Source organism: Protopterus annectens, chromosome 6.part1 (genome assembly GCF_019279795.1).
Source record: "Protopterus annectens isolate FY-2018-M chromosome 6.part1, PAN1.0, whole genome shotgun sequence".
Lineage (NCBI taxonomy): Eukaryota > Metazoa > Chordata > Ceratodontiformes > Protopteridae > Protopterus > Protopterus annectens.
The window spans coordinates 341,083,311-341,103,611 of record NC_056738.1 but is presented as its reverse complement, the minus strand read 5'-3'; the positions used below and the strand labels follow the sequence as shown (position 1 = coordinate 341,103,611).

The window sequence follows — 20,301 nt, the reverse complement described above, 5'->3', positions numbered from 1 at the left end:
ATCCAGTTGTCAAGATTCTTCTTATAGATAACTAGGATGTCACTCTTTTTAATATGTGTAAGTAATTTATTCCAGATATATGCTAAGCATTTGGAGAAGAATCCATCCTACTATTTGTTGGTGGAGATTTAGATTCTTTGAATGACTGTTTATGAAATCACTGCTTTTGTGGAAGTGAAGGAACTGGAAGAAGATAGGGTCTCTCATGGCATAAAAAGCTAGACATAGGTCACTGCATAAAAGTCTGTAAGACTCAGAGTACAAGGATAGAATTTTGAGCCTGTATTGGTAATTTAGGATAGTTAGACCAGTGCTTTTATTTTCAGGAATCTCTAGAACTCTTCTAGTTTTGTGACATGTTTGAACTGATACATGAAAAGGATGTTATATTCTATAATTGGTCTGATGAGGGCTGTGTCTGGAGGAATGTTAACTACTTTCGATTTAGTAATATTAACTATTAATAATACAGAAATGTATTTAGTTTATGGATGCAATCTTTGTAAATAAAAATGAAATTCTCAATAGATGTATAGTATCTGCACTCAGCTGCCTGATAAAAGTTAAGTATACATCATAAAAGTTAAGTATACATCAAAGCATCCCATCTTCAAATTTGCATTAAAGGGTTCAAAGATGACCCCCCGTAATTGTTCCTTTTTGTCTCTAAAACACATAGGTTCATAGGTAGGTACTAGGCTATCGGCTCTGGGGCCTATATAAGCCTAGCCAAAAAGGTTCCCTGGTTTCGCCACCCAAGAAAATTATTTTCCTGTGCTCCTGTCAAGCAGTGCCACAGAAGTGATCCCCAGGTGAATTTTCTATTTTCCATCCAGTCGTCAAGATTTTTCTTAAAGAGGCCAATGAGGAGCTTTGTTTGACATGAATGGGTAGTTTGTTCCAGAGTATGGGAAGTCTCTGGGACAACAATCTATCCCTCCAGCATGTTCTGTTTATTGTGGTGACAAGGTTTAGGTCCCTGGAGTGTGTGGTTCGGAGAGATTGGGATTTCTTTAAGTGTAGCATGTCCAACAGCTCTGGGTTTGGCATAACTTTGTATGTTAGGCAGAGATTGCCTCTGAGTAGGTGATAGTAGAGCTGGAGTTTTTTGAGACAGCCTATGTATGGCATCTGTTTGAGGCCGGTAATCCTCCTAGTGAGGCATTTCTGTGGCCTTTCCAATTGTTGTAGGTGTCTTGTGAGATACATTCCAAACGGGGCATTGTACTCTACAATGGGTCTGATCAGGGATGAGTAGAGAGGAACAATGACCTCCTTTTTTCTAGAGAGGAACAATGACCTCCTTTTTTCTAGAGGAGAACCCTTTTGTGATGAGGTGTGCCACATATAAGGATTTCCTGACTACTGGGGTGATGTGATTATCAAAGGAGAGACTACTGTCTACCTGTGTCCCAAGGTCTCTTATTACACTTTCGGTGTTAAGTATACTACTGCCTATGTTGTAGTTCATGGGTACAGAGTTTTTCCTAAAGGGGATGACAGTGCACTTCTTGGCGTTGAGCTTGAGGCTATGACTTTGACACCAAGCATCTGTCTCTGTGAGGCCCTTTTGTAGAATGTCTACATCATTAGGTGATACTGTTATGGCTCCCAGTTTGCAGTCATCTGTGAACTTTCTTAGCCAAAGACCTTCTGTGTTGGCCTGCACTTTAGAGAAGTAGATGCTGAACAGGAGATGACCCAGGACCGAACCCTGTGGTGCTCCACTCATCACTGGTCTGAAGTCGTACTTGGAGCCAGCTACTTTTACTCTATGGGTTCTGTCAGTGAGCCAGTTAGCCATCCATCTTGTGACATAGGGATTTATGCCCAGTTTAGTGAGTTTATCTATAATTCCAGAGTGGGGGATGGTATTGAAAGCCTTGGTGAGGTCAAGATAGGCTGTGTGCACTACCTTGCCCTCGTCTGCGGCTCTAGTGACTGCTTCAAAGAAGTCAACCAGGTTTAGTAGACATGATCTATATTTTACAAACCCAAACTGAGTGGGGTTCAGGGTTTGGAGGTTACCTATGTCTTTGTTTATAAGCTACAAGATGATAAGTTCCATGGCCTTGCAGACCAGGCTCGTCAGGCTAATGGGGTGGTAGTTTCCAGGGTCTGGTACTTTAAGAAATGGAATTAAATGAAATGAGCTCTTGAATATAAATGGAAATGGCAGAGTTTCCCATGAAAAAAGTAAAAGTCTCCCTACCATATGAGTAAGCAATATTGGTAGATAAGCTGCAAACATTTATATTTAACCACCACTTATCTGATATCCAGTAATACAGAAAATATCTGAGAGCTTACACAACAAATAAACTAGAAATCACACAAGAACAACACTTCCAAGTCTGTTGTTTATATATATATATATATATATATATATATATATATATATATATATATGTTTTTGCGGAGGTGTTATCTGAGTGACATACTAAACATAAGCCTATTTTAAGATATGGCTTTGATGGCTCTAACACATGATCAGGACTCTGCAGTTTCCCACCTCCCGTTAGCAGGACATGCGTACTGTTAGAGACGTTATTGTCCACACCTGGAATGTTATAGCTACCAATGATGAGTTGCAGCAGGTGCTGGATAATGCCCCTAACTTCTCTTACCAAAAAAACTGTCACCTTGCGATCTAACTTCTAGAACAGGGGCACCCCCTTTTGGCTGGATGTTACTTCAGGCTCTACTGGTCAACCGGGCATTCTCATCTGTGGTCACTGTGTAGTGTGTCAGCATATTTACACAGGTTCACACTACATTTTCAGGCACTGTGATTACAAGGTTACATTTAAAAATCATTTTGATTGCCATTAGGACTGAGTAAGGTACGCAGCAATGTGTAAAGAATGCTACCCATTTTATGTGGGGAAAACTAGCAGAAGGTTATCAGATTGAGCCAAGGAACACTTAGCAGCTGTCTGCTCTAAAGATGCCAGCAATGCCCTCGGCAGGCACAGCTCCACTTGTCCTTCTTTTACAGGTTTCCAGTTTTTTGTCTTGGATAAACCCAAAGTCTTTTTTGGTGACTGTAACTCTTTATTGGAGGCACGAAAACTTAAAATGGCAACTCATTTTGGGTGCTGACACTTCCCCGGGACTTAATGATAATATCAGTGTTAAATATGCTTTAAGATGGAGGGTCTGATGCATGTGTTCTTCCAGTTTTTGATTACTTATTTTTAGCCTTCCTAGCTGATACTAAGTGTTGCTACTAATTGTTGCTTTTTAGCTGTTTCACACTGCACATACAGATGGACCAGTTTACAGTGTCGGCTTTCAGCACAGATGTGATTCAGAGGACGTTTGATACTGTGTTTTCTTTGGTGGGAATATTTTATAATGCATTTGTCATTGGCATTCTTTTATTTCACCCCTTGGTGATTGGTTTACTTTTTATGAATGGATTTTATGACAGTGTTCTCTTGTTATATTAACGTGTGCAATTATTTCATTTTATGTATTATTTTCTGAAGATGTTCTGTTCAACATTAAAGGAACAAAAGTGCTCAAAATCAGTTCTGTCTTGAGTGCTTCATTTTCCTTGGTACTTTTTAAAGTGTTATTATATATATATATACATACACACACACACACACATCTATATCTATATATGTATATATATATATATATATATATATATATATATGTGTGTGTGTGTGTGTGTGTGTGTGTGTGTATGCATGTGTATATATAGACAGAGAGAGAGCATGAGCACACTGTAAAAGTAGCCGACTCCAAATCCAGCTCCAGACAAGTGACAAGTGGAGTACTTCAGGGTTCAGTCCTGGGACCGCTCTTGTTTGGCATCTACTTCTCCGAAGTACAGGCCAACAATAAGGGACTCTGGCTAACGAAGTTCACAGATGACTGCAAACTGAGAGCCATTACTGAATCCCCAAATGACGTGGATACTCTACAAAAGGCCTTACAAAAACAGATGTTTGGTGCCAGAGCCATGGGCTCAAGCTCAATGCCAAGAAATGTATAGTTATCCCCTTTGGGAAAAAACATGTACCCGTAAATTACCATATACGTGGCAGTGCACTAAACACTGAAAGTGTGATAAGAGACTTAGGGACACAGGTGGACAGTGGTCTCACCTTCATTAACCACATCGCCACAACAGTCAGGAAATCCTTCTATGTGGCACACCTCATCACTCAGGGCTTTTCATCCAGAAAAAAGGAGGTAATTGTCCCACTGTACTCATCCCTTATTAGACCCATTATAGAATACAATGCCCCATTTGGTATGTACCTCTCAAGACATCTGCATCAACTGGAAAGGCCGCAGAAATACCTCACTAAAAGAATCACAGGCCTAAAGCAGATGCCCTACACTGACCACCTTAAAAAACTCCAGCTATACTCTGTTGCATATCGTCTACTCAGAGGCGATCTCTGCTTAACATACAAGGCCATGTCAAACCCAGAGCTGTTGGACATGCTACACTTAAAGAAAACCCAATCCCTCAGAGCCACACGCTCCAGGGATCTAAACCTTGTCATCACAATAAACAAAACATGTTGGAGGGGTAGGTTCCTGACCCAGAGACTACCCAGACTCTGGTATAGATTGCCCATACATGTCAAGCAGAGTTCCTCTTTGGCCCTCTTCAAAAGGAACCTTGACAATTGGATGGGAGAAAGGAAATTCACCCCGGGGATCACGTCAGTCCCCTTGCTAGACAGGGGTCCAGGGAAGTAAATAGTGTGGGAAGAAATAGCCAGGGAATTCTTATGGCTAGGCTTGTATAGGCCCTAGGACTGATAGCCTAGTACCAACCTATGAACCTATTAACCTATGAACCTAAGCATGAGAGACAATCAAATATTTTGGTAAGTGGGAAGAAACTGTAGTATAGGAAGAAAATACATAGGTTCATAATTAAGTACTAGGCTAGCTGCTTTTGCATGTAATTTTAAGCCTAGCCTATTTGCCTTGCAAAAGTGAGAATCAAACCCTGTCCCTTGTATTAGAGAGATAAACACCTTAACCATTATGCCAATCCCCATACCCCTTAAAGCCACCATAGCAGGGCATACCTGGATGCATGTAGAAATGGGGAAGAACACGCAGACTTTGCACAGTGACCTGAAGTCAGGATCATGGAATTGTGAGGTAGCCATTTTACCTTTGGGCTACCGTACTGCTTAAACTGATTTATGTGATTGCATTTTACTATTAGTTAAGCTTCACAGCTTATCCAGGACTGTTTGTAAGCTTCTGAGCCCTCCAAGCCTTTCTGTGTCGGAAGAAAGCCTTCTAGCTCATCAGTGGGAGTGGTATTCACTAGGTAGCCTGTCTACCACAAGAGGAGTGTTTTCTGGCCCAGACTTTGTAGTTTATTGGCTGTTTGGGCAGATTTTCCATGTCTTTCAACTTTCTGGTTTAAAAGCCTGCATTTGCACTTGTATCCTGCCTTTCCTGTTACTAGTCTAGTCCAGATACAGGTTTGCTGTATCCAGGACTGTTTGTAAGCTTCTGAGAGGTGCCAAAGTCTGCTGTTCAATTTTTCCCTCAGATCTGCTAGTTCTCTCATCTCTTGCACTTTTACTAGCTTATTAGTCTAGCACTTTACCATACCAGGTTTCTTGTAGCAATTACTGTAGCACACAAAAGTGCTACCAGCATTAAACGTTCTACAAGGAGACAGCTCCAGTACTTATTATTAATGCCCACCCTTCCAGGTATATCTAAAGGTCAGTTCCCTGTGCTTTCTCCTATTAACCTGGTGAACTTGGGCAGCCTGAGGCAATGTAGCAGCTGCCTCATGTGCACCAACAACCCTCTCCTCTTACCTCCCAACAATCAGACTTGCGAGATATGCACTTATGTATCCAAATTGGAAGCCATGCACTCTTCAGCCAAGACTGGAATAGCTGGTCAAGAGGAGAAGGTCAACACTTGCACCACAACACATTTAACACATAGCCCTCCAAAACACACCAGCACTGCCTTCACATCAAAACACAAACCACACACCCACCTTCGCGGAGCCTCTCAATAAAAACCTACCCAAACAGCAGAGACCTCCAAGGCAGAAACGCACTCGATCACCACAACACAACACTAACGATGAGACACATAACTCTCCTAAACAGTGTGCCACTCAACCAAAGCCCCTAAGGCAAAACAGCATGCCCAGTACACTAGTCATAGGTGACTTGCTAGTGAAGCACACTGATGTCCCACTCATGAGGCTGAATAAGGGGAAAGTAACAGTCAGCTTCCTGTCAGGTGCCAGGATCCATCACGTAACACATGCACTCAGGTCCCTCAACAACAGGTACAAATATGACTCTGTCATTGTACACGTGAGTGAGGATTACCTTAGATGTACCTCCCTGGACTACATGAAAAGAGACATGGAGGAGCTCTTGGATTATGTAGCCCAGGCTGGTATGACCCTAGCCCTGAGCAGCATCCTACCATCACCCAGAATGATACCACAGTACAAGCAGAAAATGATTGATTTCAACAATTGGCTAAGTTTCTGGTTTAATTCGCAGGGGATCCAGTATCTGTCTGCCTGGGATGACATAATTGACAGACCTCGATGCTTTGCCAGAGATGGTCTGTATCTGTGACCCCTGGGCTTCTGGATACTGGCCAAGGCTCTTGCCACGCCTATAGTCCCTTTTTTAGGCAGTGTTCCACAGACCAAAGTACCACCATAACAGCTACAAACAAATGCACTCTGAGGGTCATGCTGCTCAACGCTAGAAGTCTAAATCTCAAAATGCACTCACTCGAAGCACTCCTTAAAATGGAGAACATCGACGTTTGTGCTGTAACAGAGACCTGGTTCAAGGCAGCAGAAAGCACCCCTGCACTACCAGGCTATAACTCATTCCACACTTTTCAGCCCCAGAACTTGGACCGAAGCTCCAAAGGCAGTGGTGTTTCCATATTCATAAAGGATGCACACACCTCCAGACTGGTAGCCCAACATAATGCCTCAGAGATACTTCAGGTGCAGCTAACATTGGGTAAGACAACAATTCAGGTTGTAGCCTGTTATAGGTCCCCAACCATGTCCCAAGACTTATACTCCATGCTCCTAAGTACCCTTGAGGACATTAGGGTCCAACTTAACACTCTCACACTGGGCGACTTCAACTACCCCTCCATTAATTGGGAAAACTAGTCATGTACCAATACACTTGCCCGACGTTTCATTTTACTAGTTATCTTAAGTTGCACTCATATAAAGTTTGATTAATGTTTTATGTATATTATTTTTTGGTGTAAAAAGATGGTAACAATTTTTTAGCCTATGCTTATTAAGTATATTTATTCTTCATATTGTGTGATTAGTTGTGTTTTAAATGTTATAGAGGGGTTGATGTTAGTATTTCTGATGTAGGCTTTTAAATATTTATTGATGTCAAGATCAGCTGGGGTTCATTGGATGAATGTCATCACATGTTGTAATGAATTAAGAGTATTTAATTGAGTAGGTTTTTGAGATGAAGTATTCTGATGAAGTCTATGTTATAAACTGACGAAAGCGCTAAATAACCCTGTATTCACAAATTTTTAAGTGGTTTTTTTGACGTTGGAAAGGTGTTTCATGTTTAAAACTGGTGCTTTTGTTCTAAATAAAACTTAACTTACTAAATTTTTATAGTTGTGGCATGTGATCTTCCTTTTCTACAAATTCCGAACTCCCAAATAATTCTCATGAGAGCAGAAGGCAGAAATAAACCACGTAACATAATCTGTGGCTCAAAACTATGCTTTTGAAGCCCTGGTCGGATATTGCTGTAGACAGTACGTTTCTACAGAGGGTAACGGTACACTTGAATAGCTGTTTATAGTCCATGCAAAAGCAACAAAAACTAATTATAATTAAAATCAGTGTTACAGATGTTTCTTCCTGCTGCCTATTGTTCCATTGCTTGTGAGAGTACAGGGATTACAGTTAGAATCCTGAAAACAAGGAGATTCAGCACAAAAAGGCCACAATGCCTGAACTAGCATGCAGCTAAAACTATAAAGAAAGAAACTAAAATTATATTTTTTTATTTTTATGGGGGGGGGGGTAAACCCAATTGCAGCCCCAAACTTGGGTCGTATCCTCCTCAGTCTCTGCTGCAAGGCTTTAGTGTCAAAGCTATATGACCTTAGGGGAAAACGCAGTCAGAGAAACACTTATAACCTTTTTATTTCTTGATAATTTCAGGACTGTGCCAATTTAAGCTTTCTTATTCTGTCTTCTTCAATTCAGTGTTCAGCTTCATCTACACAATTCTGAATCAAAAAATTCTTGTACCATTGTAAAAGACATAATCTAATATGTAGGCAAGCATCTGATTAAATTTACTATACAACAGCAAAAGGTAAGTCAATCAAAACCTTTCTGATTATTGAGTATATTTTAGGGCCTGCTCTCCAAATTGGTTTTTGGATTTCTGTATATAATGGTTTGCATTAAAAATCTTCCCCAGAAATAAAAATGTATGATTCCTTTCAATGTTATCTATGAAAACAGTTGCGATTATGTATAACTTTTAGAAGGCAGGGTCAAAAGCCACAAGCATCTAACACAGTCCTAAAGTCCTAATTCTTGGTACATAACCCATCTAACTGTTGAAGTGCTGGCACTTACCTCTTGTTGGGACAGATTTGGAGAGCATCCCTTTGGAGCAATAGGCCTGATGTAGCGATATGAAGTCTGTACAGGTAAATGATTTGACTGATCGACGTAAGATGCCAGTAGCTCTCTTTCAGTAGAATGCTGGGCTGCAGAAACTGCAGAATACATGTAAGACTGGTCATTTTCTGGTTGGATGCCATGGGAATCTGAAAGACAGAGGCACAGTATAGGGTGTGAATATGATACTAGGTACTACTGTTTGCCATACCTTGTTAGGGTAGTCTTGTTACTGTAGGAGTTCAATCAATACAGGAAAAGCATCAAATAAATTATCAATAACATTTAGATTACAGTGTTATCACCCTGGTCACTGAAATATCGACAAAAACACTAAGAATATATTTGGCTAGCTACATGTTCTTGAGGAGAATTAATCTGAGCCAATGATGTGTGTAGCCAGAGTTTCCCTGATCACATCTGTGCATCCTTGGGTTAGGGTGAGACACTAGGTGCTACTCACAAAACAGAGAAAGTAGTCAACAACTGCTGGTTCATGAAATGGAACATTTTATTACAGATGCCCAAAGATGATAACTTCTCCTACTTGCATGTTTAACACCAAAAAGCTTGGACATAAAACACATACTTGTGCTTTAGTTTTAATATTTGAGACATTTAGTAATGCTAGTTTGATTAATTAACACTAGATTGATTTTGAAATCTGCTTTTAGTCTGCTTTTTCTCACTAAAGAAACACAAAATCTCCATAATGATATTAGGTTGATTTGATAATCACCAATTTAATTTGTTTGATCTCTGGAAAGCATTCAGTAAAAGTAACAACTGCCTGCTTTAAACAGTGTGGGTTTAGAGTGTACAGAAGTAATATGTAGTCTGTATTTTACATAGAGTCCTATATCTGAACAATTGCATTCAGATAAATTAACACATACCTAGTAGTAGGAAGGTTATATCTTATGCAGGGTCTGAATACCTTTAAGATTACCTCTCCTGGCTGCATATCTAACAGCAAGATATCCATGCCCAAAACACATTCCTAGTAGTTGCACCCTGCTAGGAAGACTACATCTGCTATTGGGATTGAGTACCGGGTTCCTTACTCTTGGCTGAGCATATAGTGGATACAAAATCAAGTCCTGAAATTCAGTTCCCCATCGTTGAACTCCCTCATTACTTCCCATTGGAAATCACTGCATCCTGAAGTTGACATCCCCATTGTTGAACTCCTCATCACTTCCCATTGTAAATCACTGCATCCTGAAGTTCACTTTCCATTCATTGACCTCCCTCATCACTTCCCACTGGAAATCACTGCATCCTGAAGTTCACATTCCCATTGTTGAACTCCCTCATCACTTCCCATTGGAAATCACTGCGTCCTGAAGTTCACTTCCCCATCGTTGAACTCCCTCATCACTTCCCATTGGAAATCACTGCATCCTGAAGTTCACTTTCCATTCATTGACCTCCCTCATCACTTCCCACTGGAAATCACTGCATCCTGAAGTTCACTTCCCCATCGTTGAACTCCCTCATCACTTCCCATTGGAAATCACTGCATCCTGAAGTTCACTTCCCCATCGTTGAACTCCCTCATCACTTCCTGTTGGAAATCACTGCATCCTGAAGTTTACTTCCTCATCACTGAACTCTCTCATCACTTCCCACTGGAAATCACTGCATCCTGAAGTTCACTTTCCCATCATTGAACACCCTCATCACTTCCCATTGGAAATCACTGCATCCTGAAGTTCACTTTCCATTCACTTGACCTCCCTCATCACTTCCCAGTGGAAATCACTGCCTCCTGAAGTTCACTTCTCTTGTCTCTTGGGTCCCATGAGTCTGCCATCTTTTACTGTCTCTTTCTCCTATACAGTGCTTCATTTAAAAACTGATTAGCATTAGCAATCTCTCTTCAGCAATGCTTATGCTGTATCTGTCCTAGTGGGAGGGGTGGTTTAACCTACATGGTCTGCCAACCCGCTCCACTCCCATCCTTAGCTGTGTTTCTTCATAGATCCATAATGCCTCCACCCACAGTTACTCATTCAGTTATTTCCAAGATGGAGATATCCAACAGCAGATGAGCACATCAGCTCATCATCTATATTTTGATATTAATCATAACCATGCTTGTCCTACAACTACCATCACTATTTTTTCAATATCCAGAAATTTCAACAGTCTGCTAGCAGTGCTCACAGACTTCCCCAGTGACACGTTTATTTATTTATGTTTTGCTAGCTCACAGGATTTGTTGGATGGCTATGAAGAATGAGCATGATAAGGGTGTGCTGTGTAACTTGACAAAATAAATATCATACATTGTTGGTGTTTATGTAGACAGTTTAATAAGTAGTGGTTGAAAACACATGACTTGATTTAAATTTTGGTTTGGATTTCTGTACCTTTAAGCACAGATTTCTGTTTGTTGGCATTCATGGACAACATTAGATGTGAGAAGAAAGATATGGTCTGAGAATTTAAAATGGCCACTGTGGTGAGCAAAATATTGTTCTTAATATACTTAAAGACTAAGCCCTTACCAGAGTCAAAAGCATTAAAGTGAAAGGCCAAACCCTTATCAGACTTTCCAACAGAGTTATGATGTATTTATGTTGTAGGTTTCTGTTATTATAACTTGCCTTTAAACAAAAATTAGAATATTTAAGAAATGCTGTCTTGAATTTCCATGCAGAGGTTGGAAAGATATACAGATAAGAGGAAAATACACATAATAATATCCTTTACTTATGCATCATCTTTTTGTCTTTTTTTACTTTTCCCAGCTTTGCCCAGTGTTTTCTCTCTTATTTGTAGTCTTTCCCAAATTAAAAATTAAAGAAATATGTTGAGAAGATAATAAATATGTATAATGTTATCTGTATTTTATATAATAAATTAAGAACTCCCTCTTTCTGAGGAACATATGCTTTGCTGAGTCTATGGAAGACTTTGTTAAATGGGTGAATGCCATTCATCTGCCTCTTAACCTTTCCAAAACGAAGACAATGATGGTACATTTAATTCTGAGTGTCTCTGTGGTTTCTTGTATCTCTGCCATATTTTTTTTTTGAAGAAATGGGCTGATGGCTTATGGATATGCTGTATAAACTTGAAGTTGTACTAAATAATATATTATCATGCAGGGAATGGGTAACAGCAGATGTAATATCTTCTTGCTGTCATCAACATCTCGTAAGATTAGTTAAACTGGATCCGCTATGAGATTTTGACTCTCATTCAGTGAAACACAAACAAGTCAGTCAAAAAGTCTATGGATGTTTTTACCAAAATGATATATTGCGAACACAAATAACAGTATTTTTAGAGGAAGAGCCGCTTTCACTATCACACCCCAATTACTTAAAATATGTTTACTCCATAGTTTTACAACCATGGATAAAAGAGAAAACCCTGTGAATATAAAAACATTTACAACCTCAACCATGATCTTACATTAAGACAATATAGTCATAGATGAATGACTTCAGGGAAATGAAATTGGGAGGATCAGTCAGGTAGTTGCAACCATACATAGGATAACCATCTAAATAAGGTACTTTTAACCCTGTCAGGACCTAGCTCCAGTCATTTGTTTGCTCATTTTATCCTGCCACGAGAGTTAATTTTATACTCTATATCTGTGATAAATGCACAAATATACTTTAAATATTTAATCTAGCAAATGTGCCTTCAGTCATCCAAATGTGGAACAGTTTGGAACCAAGAGGCAAGATGTAGAACCGCTAAAAAATATTCTTGCCAAATATGTTACTAGGACAATATTATTCATTATTATTTACAATGGGGGTTTAGGTTGAGAATCTTGACACACTGAATGTTTGACAGATACTTTTAATGAGGAACAGGATACATTGTGAAGTATAATGTGGAACCATTCCTATAACTGAGGTAGAGCTGAAAGGTAAGAAGAGACAAGCATGATTTTATTTTTTTATCTTATTTATTTTAAAGGATATCAGAAAACATAGTTATTTCTTAAGAGGTGCTTTGATTTTTTATGAGGAATAATATCAATAAAATAAATATATTTTTCATTTGTTTGCTCTGCCTGTGTCTTTGTTAATACAGAATAATGTTACTAAAATGCAACAATTTTTTGCCTTCACATTAATCTCTTGCTTTTTTCAGATAAAATAATACATAAGATTGATGATTATGATTTGTTCTAAAGATATGAATTTTGTCATCTGTGTCTTGAACACATAGTTAAGGCTTATGATTGGTGATGAAGTGCCTGAGACGGATGGTAGAATGCACACTGTGGGACAGATGAAGACATAATAATATCAAAACAGAAGCCAAAGTAGCTGCAGTTGTAGAGAAGGTCAAAGAGAACAGATTATAGCAGTTTAGGCACATGTGCAGAAAAATATAAGAAAATATGTTGGGGGAGACAGGAAGAAGACAAGAGGAAATGAGGACATCCAGCAAAGAGATAGATGGATTTCATGACAGAACACCTGCAACAGTCAAACCTGAATGTCATAGTAGGTAAGAGAGTGGCATTGAATCAAAAGATGTGTCAAAAGTTGATGTGACTCGTTGACCCCATGTAGACAATGGGGAAAAGGGTTCATTATGATGATCATGATAATGAATGGTGATCTGATCATAATTCTTTGTAGTCATGGAACTTTATTACCTCCATGAATTACCACTTGGAAAAAGAAAAGAAAGAACAAAGCAGAAAGTGTAAGAGTGTGAAGAGTTTAACTGGATTTAAAAGCTGGTAAAGCCCTTAGTGCTATCTAACAGACCTGTCAACTTCTTTGCTTAAGAACTGTGGACAAATCCAAAAATAACAGTGGAAGAGAGAGAGAGAGCATCAAAATCAGGGACAGTTTTTAAATATTGTTCTAATAAAAAATAAAACACAGTGTAATGGCCAATCAATTTAATGTGCAGTTTAACTCTTTTACCCAAAAAATATCACTTCACTTCATCAGTAGTAAAAACTAAAGAACATCACTTCCATATAAATATAACAGTCATGTGATTTAATTAGCAACTGAGAAATATTACAAATAGTAAGTAAAATCATGCAATACATACATATTAAAAAATCTGAGCTTCCTATATTATGCAAAAATAAAAAATATATATCATAAAAATAGACTATTCAAATTTTCATTCAATCATGCGTCAAAGTCTGTTTTACACTGGAGCTGCCATTTCACTTACTTGTTTTTCAATTTGTTGAAATCTCTTTCCCTAATGTCCATATCCACATGATCGATTACAAAAAATGTGAATCATTTAAAGCTTGTGCAGGCCAAGGAGTGTCTAATTAATGCAATGTTTGGATCCTTATTTTTGATGACATAAACATTCTCATGTTGTCTGCTGTACCAACATTCTTGTTGCCTTTTCCTCATAGAAGGCATTGCAGATCAAAGCACTTGGTAATATAGGCTACCCTTGCTGATTTACAAATGTATCTTTTAGAGATGCCAACTTTTTTTTGTATGTGTGCTAAACTTAAATACAAGCTGTCATTAATATATCTCCAAAGTCTGCAAAACCCACAGAGAAAGGTGCCCTTAACCCTGTCTGACTCAAAGCTATTCTCAATATCCATTGACTCTTCTAGTGTAGATTTCAAGTTGAAAACTCTTGTAAGCAAATACTGTTTTTTAACCAACAATTTTGGACAGTTCATCATCAGCCAAAATTATCTTTCAGTTTTGTTTAAACATTTCCCCGATGAAGCCAGTGTCTCCTGTCATTTCCAGCTTAAAAACCCTGGAAAGGTTACTGTTCATTGTAGTATATCCCTTGTTACCTATATTCATTGGAAGACTAAGAATGGGTGTCAACTCGTCACTCCTGAAGCATTTGACCTCATGCATAAAATCTTCTAACACATTATCATCAAATCCCCTGTTTATAAAAAGGGCTCTCAAATATTCCCACTCTGTTTCAAACTCATTATCCTTAGAAATATGTCTGGTCAGCCTAATGAACTACCGCTGGCCACATTCTCTTTCACGTTTTCGATGTGCGCTATTGTAATGTAAATAGTATTGACAAACATATATTTTCAAAAATGGATGACATAAAACCCTTCTTCTCTAAATTCTGAGACACAACTATCTAATTAATGAACTTTAATCCTTCATCACTCAAATAAACTTCAAAACATTAGTGCTGTTGTTAATAGCTTCCAAAAACTCATCAATGTCATTTCTATCACCTTTCCATATAAAGACCAAGCTGTCATAAAAATGTTTGTACATTACTGCTTTGTTGAACTAAGGTTGTTTGTGCAACTGATTCTCTTCCCAACAAGTCATGACTATATTAGCAAAGGCAGGAGTGGCAGCAGCTTCCATGGCTACTCCTTTAATCTGGTGGTATTATTGTTTGCCAGAAATGAAAAAAAAATACTTGTAAGTGCCAAGTCCAGCAATAGACAAATGATGTTAATGTTGGTATTGGATATATCTAAACAAAGAGGTAAATAATCCCAACCCATTCAAATACCAACATGCTGTGGAATCACTGTGTAAAAATTGTTAATGTCTAAAGAGAACATGAACGTTTCAAACCCTGCAATAGGGGCTGCAATTAACTCAGCCAAGAAAGAACATGTAAGATATGAATTATTGTTTTCTAGAGTTTTTACTGGTTTTCAGTGGTGGAAAAGTACCACCTTTCAAAATATTGGCAATAGCATGCTGGGCCTTGGATGAGCAAGGTCTTGTCTTAAAGAGATTCATGTGACAATCTCCTGATCTGTCAATGTCATTCAGCCATTGAGGGGGTATCAGTAACTTCTGGATGTATTTGAAAGCCTCCAGAAAATGATTTTAGAATTACCATACCAGTTTGGGTGGTGGTTACTACCTTGTCGTGGAGGTGTACCTTTGTCGGTCCTTTATGACCCATCCCTTAGAAAAACTACATCACAACACTAGAATACTTTTTATATAAACGTATTTCGGATTAAACACTGTAATTAAATAAACTCCCATTGGTTTATGTTCACCATTCAGCTAATTGTTTTTTCATTTGTCAGTACTCTCCTCCATTTTAATTAAGTAAACAACCTTTGGCTTCTGTTCATCATTTTATTTATTTATTTGTTTGACATTTGTTTACCAGGAAAGTCCGAATGGGTATGAGCCCATTTTCAACGGATGCCTGAGAAGAAAAGCTCCCCAGTACACATTAAACAGAATTAAAAAATCGAACAATGGTTACATATATTAACACAATAACAAAGTAGTACAGTTTGTGAATACAATAAAAGAAAATAAGCAAATATATACAAGATAGAAGAGAGTTCCTGTATGCATGTGACTTAATGATGCACGACAAAATATATAACAGAATAAGTAATAGGTCATAAAAGCCATACAACAGACCACTTGGCTAACTGTCTGTAGTATTTACAAGTTAGTTTTCCACCCCACCACTCTGAAGATTGATCACAGTCGAAGTGCAGAGGGGAAGCCATGCCTAATACTGGAAATCATCCCCCTTCTTGAACCATATGAAAAATACATCAGTGGTAAATACTTTGCTAAAAAAGTAAGCAAGGCAATTATTTGTTCCTGTATCATCATTATGAGACTCGAGTAATTCCCTAAAAAGCACACAAACAAATGTTTAAAGACAGTTTTCTTGCATCAAAACTAAAGACTGCAATTGCCACAGGATTCTGCTGAAAGATAAAGGCAGTTATGTTTTTAGACTTCATTCTTTCAAAATTATCATTTTCAGAATGATGTGGCTCTAAGAAATATGCCAAGTACAGAATGATTTTCATTTCTAGTCTATTGGGCTGCTGTATGTGGGGCAAGAGGAAGGAGGAATATAGCTTAAGTCATCACTTTTGTCATGTGACAAACTTGTTGAAATGATAACACCAGCATGAACATGCATGTGCTAACTAACATATATACGGAATATGACTGAAAGTACTTGCTATTCTTTGTACCTGAACAAGAAATATGCATCATTAACATTGTTGTCATAGTCTGCTATAGGATAAAGCAGTTATTGATGAGTTTTTTCATGCCTGACCAATAATCCGTCAGCATTTTATTGTAGTACTTGCAGTTCCTTGGCATGAACACAGAGAACTATAAAACAGAACCCAGAATAAGGAATTCTCATTAGGCAAACTATATAATTTGGCCATTAGTCATCATCAATGTTCTAAACAGTTGTGTATTTTGGGGATGCCGGATATTGATGCTAGTTTTGGTTTGTTAACATTCAGATATTCCCACTGGTCATGTTCACTTTCCCCCTGTAAAATCAAATCCATCAACAAAAGTCTATTTTGGCACAAGCAATGTTAATCTCATTGAGGGAAACTCTGTTATATGTATCCTCATTTGACAGCAGCTGAAACATTTTTGCAGTATAATCAGTACAATGAGGCTTTCCCATTTAAATTTCTGATGACAGTACTTTTGAAAAAGAGATACAGCAATTGTTTGCAATATTCATTGACATAGATATCCCAACTATTTGCTAAGAAACAAGTGCAGAACAGACCCCCCCCCCCCTTTAAGACCAACCGTGTCAGTGAAAGGAGCCAAAACTGAACTAAGATGGTGGTACTGATAAAAAGACAGGAGTCAGAGCTGTAGGTGGCAGAGTTAAAGATGTTAAGATTTGCATTGGGTGTGACAAGGATGGACATGATTAGAAATATTAGAGGGTCAGCTTAGGTTGGACAGTTTGGAGAGAAAGCCAGAGAGGTGAGGTTACATTGGTTTGGACATGTGCTGAGAAGGGATGCTGGGTATATTGGGAGAAGGATGCTAAGGATGGAGCTGCCAGGTAAGAGGAAAAGAGGAAGGCCTAAGATAAGGTTTATGAATGTGGTGAGAGAAGACATGCAGGTGTTGGTGTGACAGACCAAGATGCAGAGGACAGGAAGAAATGGAAACAGATGATCCACTGTGGCGACCCCTAATGGGAGCAGCTGAAAGAAAAAGATGAAGAAAGATAATTCTTTTTGACACCTGATTCATAGGTTCCCAGGTAAGTACTAGGCAGCTGCCCTTGTGGCCTATTTTAGGGCTATCCAATTTCCTTTCAAAAGAATCATACTTTGTGACTTTGAGGTAACTACCACAAAAACAAATCCCAGTCAACAAAACAAACCTACTCAGACCTTCGTAATAATGCATTAAATCTGATAAAATCAACTACTACCAAAACCTCCAAGAAAAACATCTCTACAACCCACAAAACTTTTGGGCCACTATACATTCTGTACTAAAACCAGGAAAAACTACAACCCCTACACCTAAAAATAAGTAATTAACTCTGAGAACATCCCCACTCAGTTCAATACATTTTCACTGAATCAGTACAAGCCCTTGCAAATGCCCAAAGTATGAATAACAACCATGACCTGCCACCCAAACAAAATAAAACTAACCCACATGATAATAGCACTAACTTTACCATACATCCAACTTCAACCAAATCCATTTTAAAACTCCTCCAAAAGCTTAAACCAACCACCCTGGCCACTGATAATCTGCCAGCAGAGTTCCTACAGGTAGCTGCAGATTCCATAGCTTATCCCATAGCCATCCTAATTAACAGATCTATAACAGAGTGTAAAGTTCCTAACATATGGAAAATCTCTCGCATTATGCTATTACACAAGGGAGGAATTTCCATTGAACTAAATAACTATCGACTTATAGCTATTCTGTCACCCTTATCAAAGATTCTGGAACAAGTTGTTCACATACAACTCATATACTACCTCCTAACAAACAACCTGCTAACTAAAAACCAACATGGCTTTAGACCCTTCCACAGCACCACAACAGCACTAATGTCCTTCTCCAATACAATTAATCACCACAGAAACAAAGGACAACTAGTTTCAGACATTTTTCTAGACCTGTCTAAAGCCTTCGACATGGTCAACCATAACAGTCTCCTTAACACACTAGCCACACTAAATATCAGCACATACTCTATAACATGGTTTAAAAGCTACCTATCAGGTCCTCAACAAGCAGTGAAATAGCACAACCAGCTATCCCCTCCTCTGCCTATTACCATAGGTGTCCCTCAGGACTTCATACCCAGCCCACTACTCTTCTCTCTATTTGCCAACCAGCTCTCATCCTCCACACTTAATGCCTCAGTTGTACAATACACTGATGATACCACCCTGATTTGTGCAGCACAAACATTAGATTACCTACACTCCCTGACTCAACAGTCCTTCTCTCAAGCCGAGACTTGGTTCACTAACTCTCAGCTAATCCTGAAGCCATATAAAACAAAACTTCTCCTATTCAACACAGGTAGATCCAGTCTCCCATATGACACCTTCACCATCATATCCAGTAACAAAATAACAATCAGCCCTACCTCCCACACTAAACTCTTAGGGGTAGAAATAGATTGCAACCTTAAATATGACATTCATATAGCCCAAACTATCAAAAAGGTTCATAAAAAGCTCGGTCTCCTTTATTGCAATAAAAATGTTCTTACTAAACAAACTAAAGCCACTATAGCCAGAACACATCTGCTATCTACCCTCCTCTACACATCTTCAATACTTACTAACCTCTGCAAAACTGACCTACACAAGCTAGAAACCTGCTATAACAAGATTGCTAGATTTGCTACTGAAACCCCATGTAAGACCAATCACTGTGTAGCTCTCAAGCAACTGGGGTGGCTTGAGCTACCTCAGGTATTGAAACTCAATCAATTGTCATTTGCACATAAACTCTACTACCAACCAACTAAAACTCCAGCTCTACAAAATTTAATGATATCTTATTCCACCACTAGTACCTTAAGATCCTGCACCCAAAACCACCTAGAAGTCATCAAACATAACAATGATACAGGAAAATCTCTCTTTAGCTATTCCACAGCTAAAGCTTGGAACTCCTTACCTTACCACCTAACCTCCTTCTGCTCCTCTACCCAATTCAAAAAGCTTTTCAAAGCATACTATATGGATTCCTGGATATGCTCCTGTGACTCCCCAGGATAAACATTGCTCAGCTACTCATCCCCCATCTAAACCTAATCTCAATCTAATTTCCATAGAGCAAATAGTCCACCAAACATGTTTACTATAACTGCACCACTTACCTGGATATATAATAAAAGCACTATACTTGTCAAATAACATGCAAAGCTTCTATGTGAAGTATTATACTGGCACTATGTACATATATAACTATCTACTACAGTTCCTCATTGTGTTCTGATATGTGAAAATATCTGCAAATGTTTTTCGTTGTATTTTTGCTGCATGTCATCTTTTGCCAGCTATTATCAATAGATATCTATGCTATGAGCTCATGAACAAAGATATAGAGGACTTGCAGACATTGGACCCGACCCAGTTTGGCTTCATCAAGGGCAGATCATGCCTTTTGAACTTGGTTGACTTCTTCGAAACAGTCACCAAGGCCATTGATGAGGGAAAGGCAGTCCATACAGCCTACCTTGACCTTGCAAAGGCCTTCGACACAATACCCCACTCGGGTATTGTAGAAAAACTTACCAGCTTAAATGTAAACCCATATGTCACAAGATGGGTTGCAAACTGGCTTAAGGACAGAACCCACAGGGTTAGAGTTGCTGGCGCTATGTCAGACTCCAAGCCGGTCACAAGT

General features: G+C 38.7%; 1 protein-coding gene across 1 annotated transcript in view; it reads right to left on the bottom strand.

The window, feature by feature from the left end:
• LOC122805544 (transcriptional-regulating factor 1-like) overlaps window positions 1-20,301 on the bottom strand; it is a 544,032-nt gene that overhangs the window by 242,608 nt on the left and 281,123 nt on the right. The window contains exon 3 of the mRNA XM_044075759.1: window positions 8,633-8,826. Coding sequence (XP_043931694.1) covers window positions 8,633-8,826 — 194 coding nt within the window. The remainder of the gene's footprint in view (window positions 1-8,632; window positions 8,827-20,301) is intronic.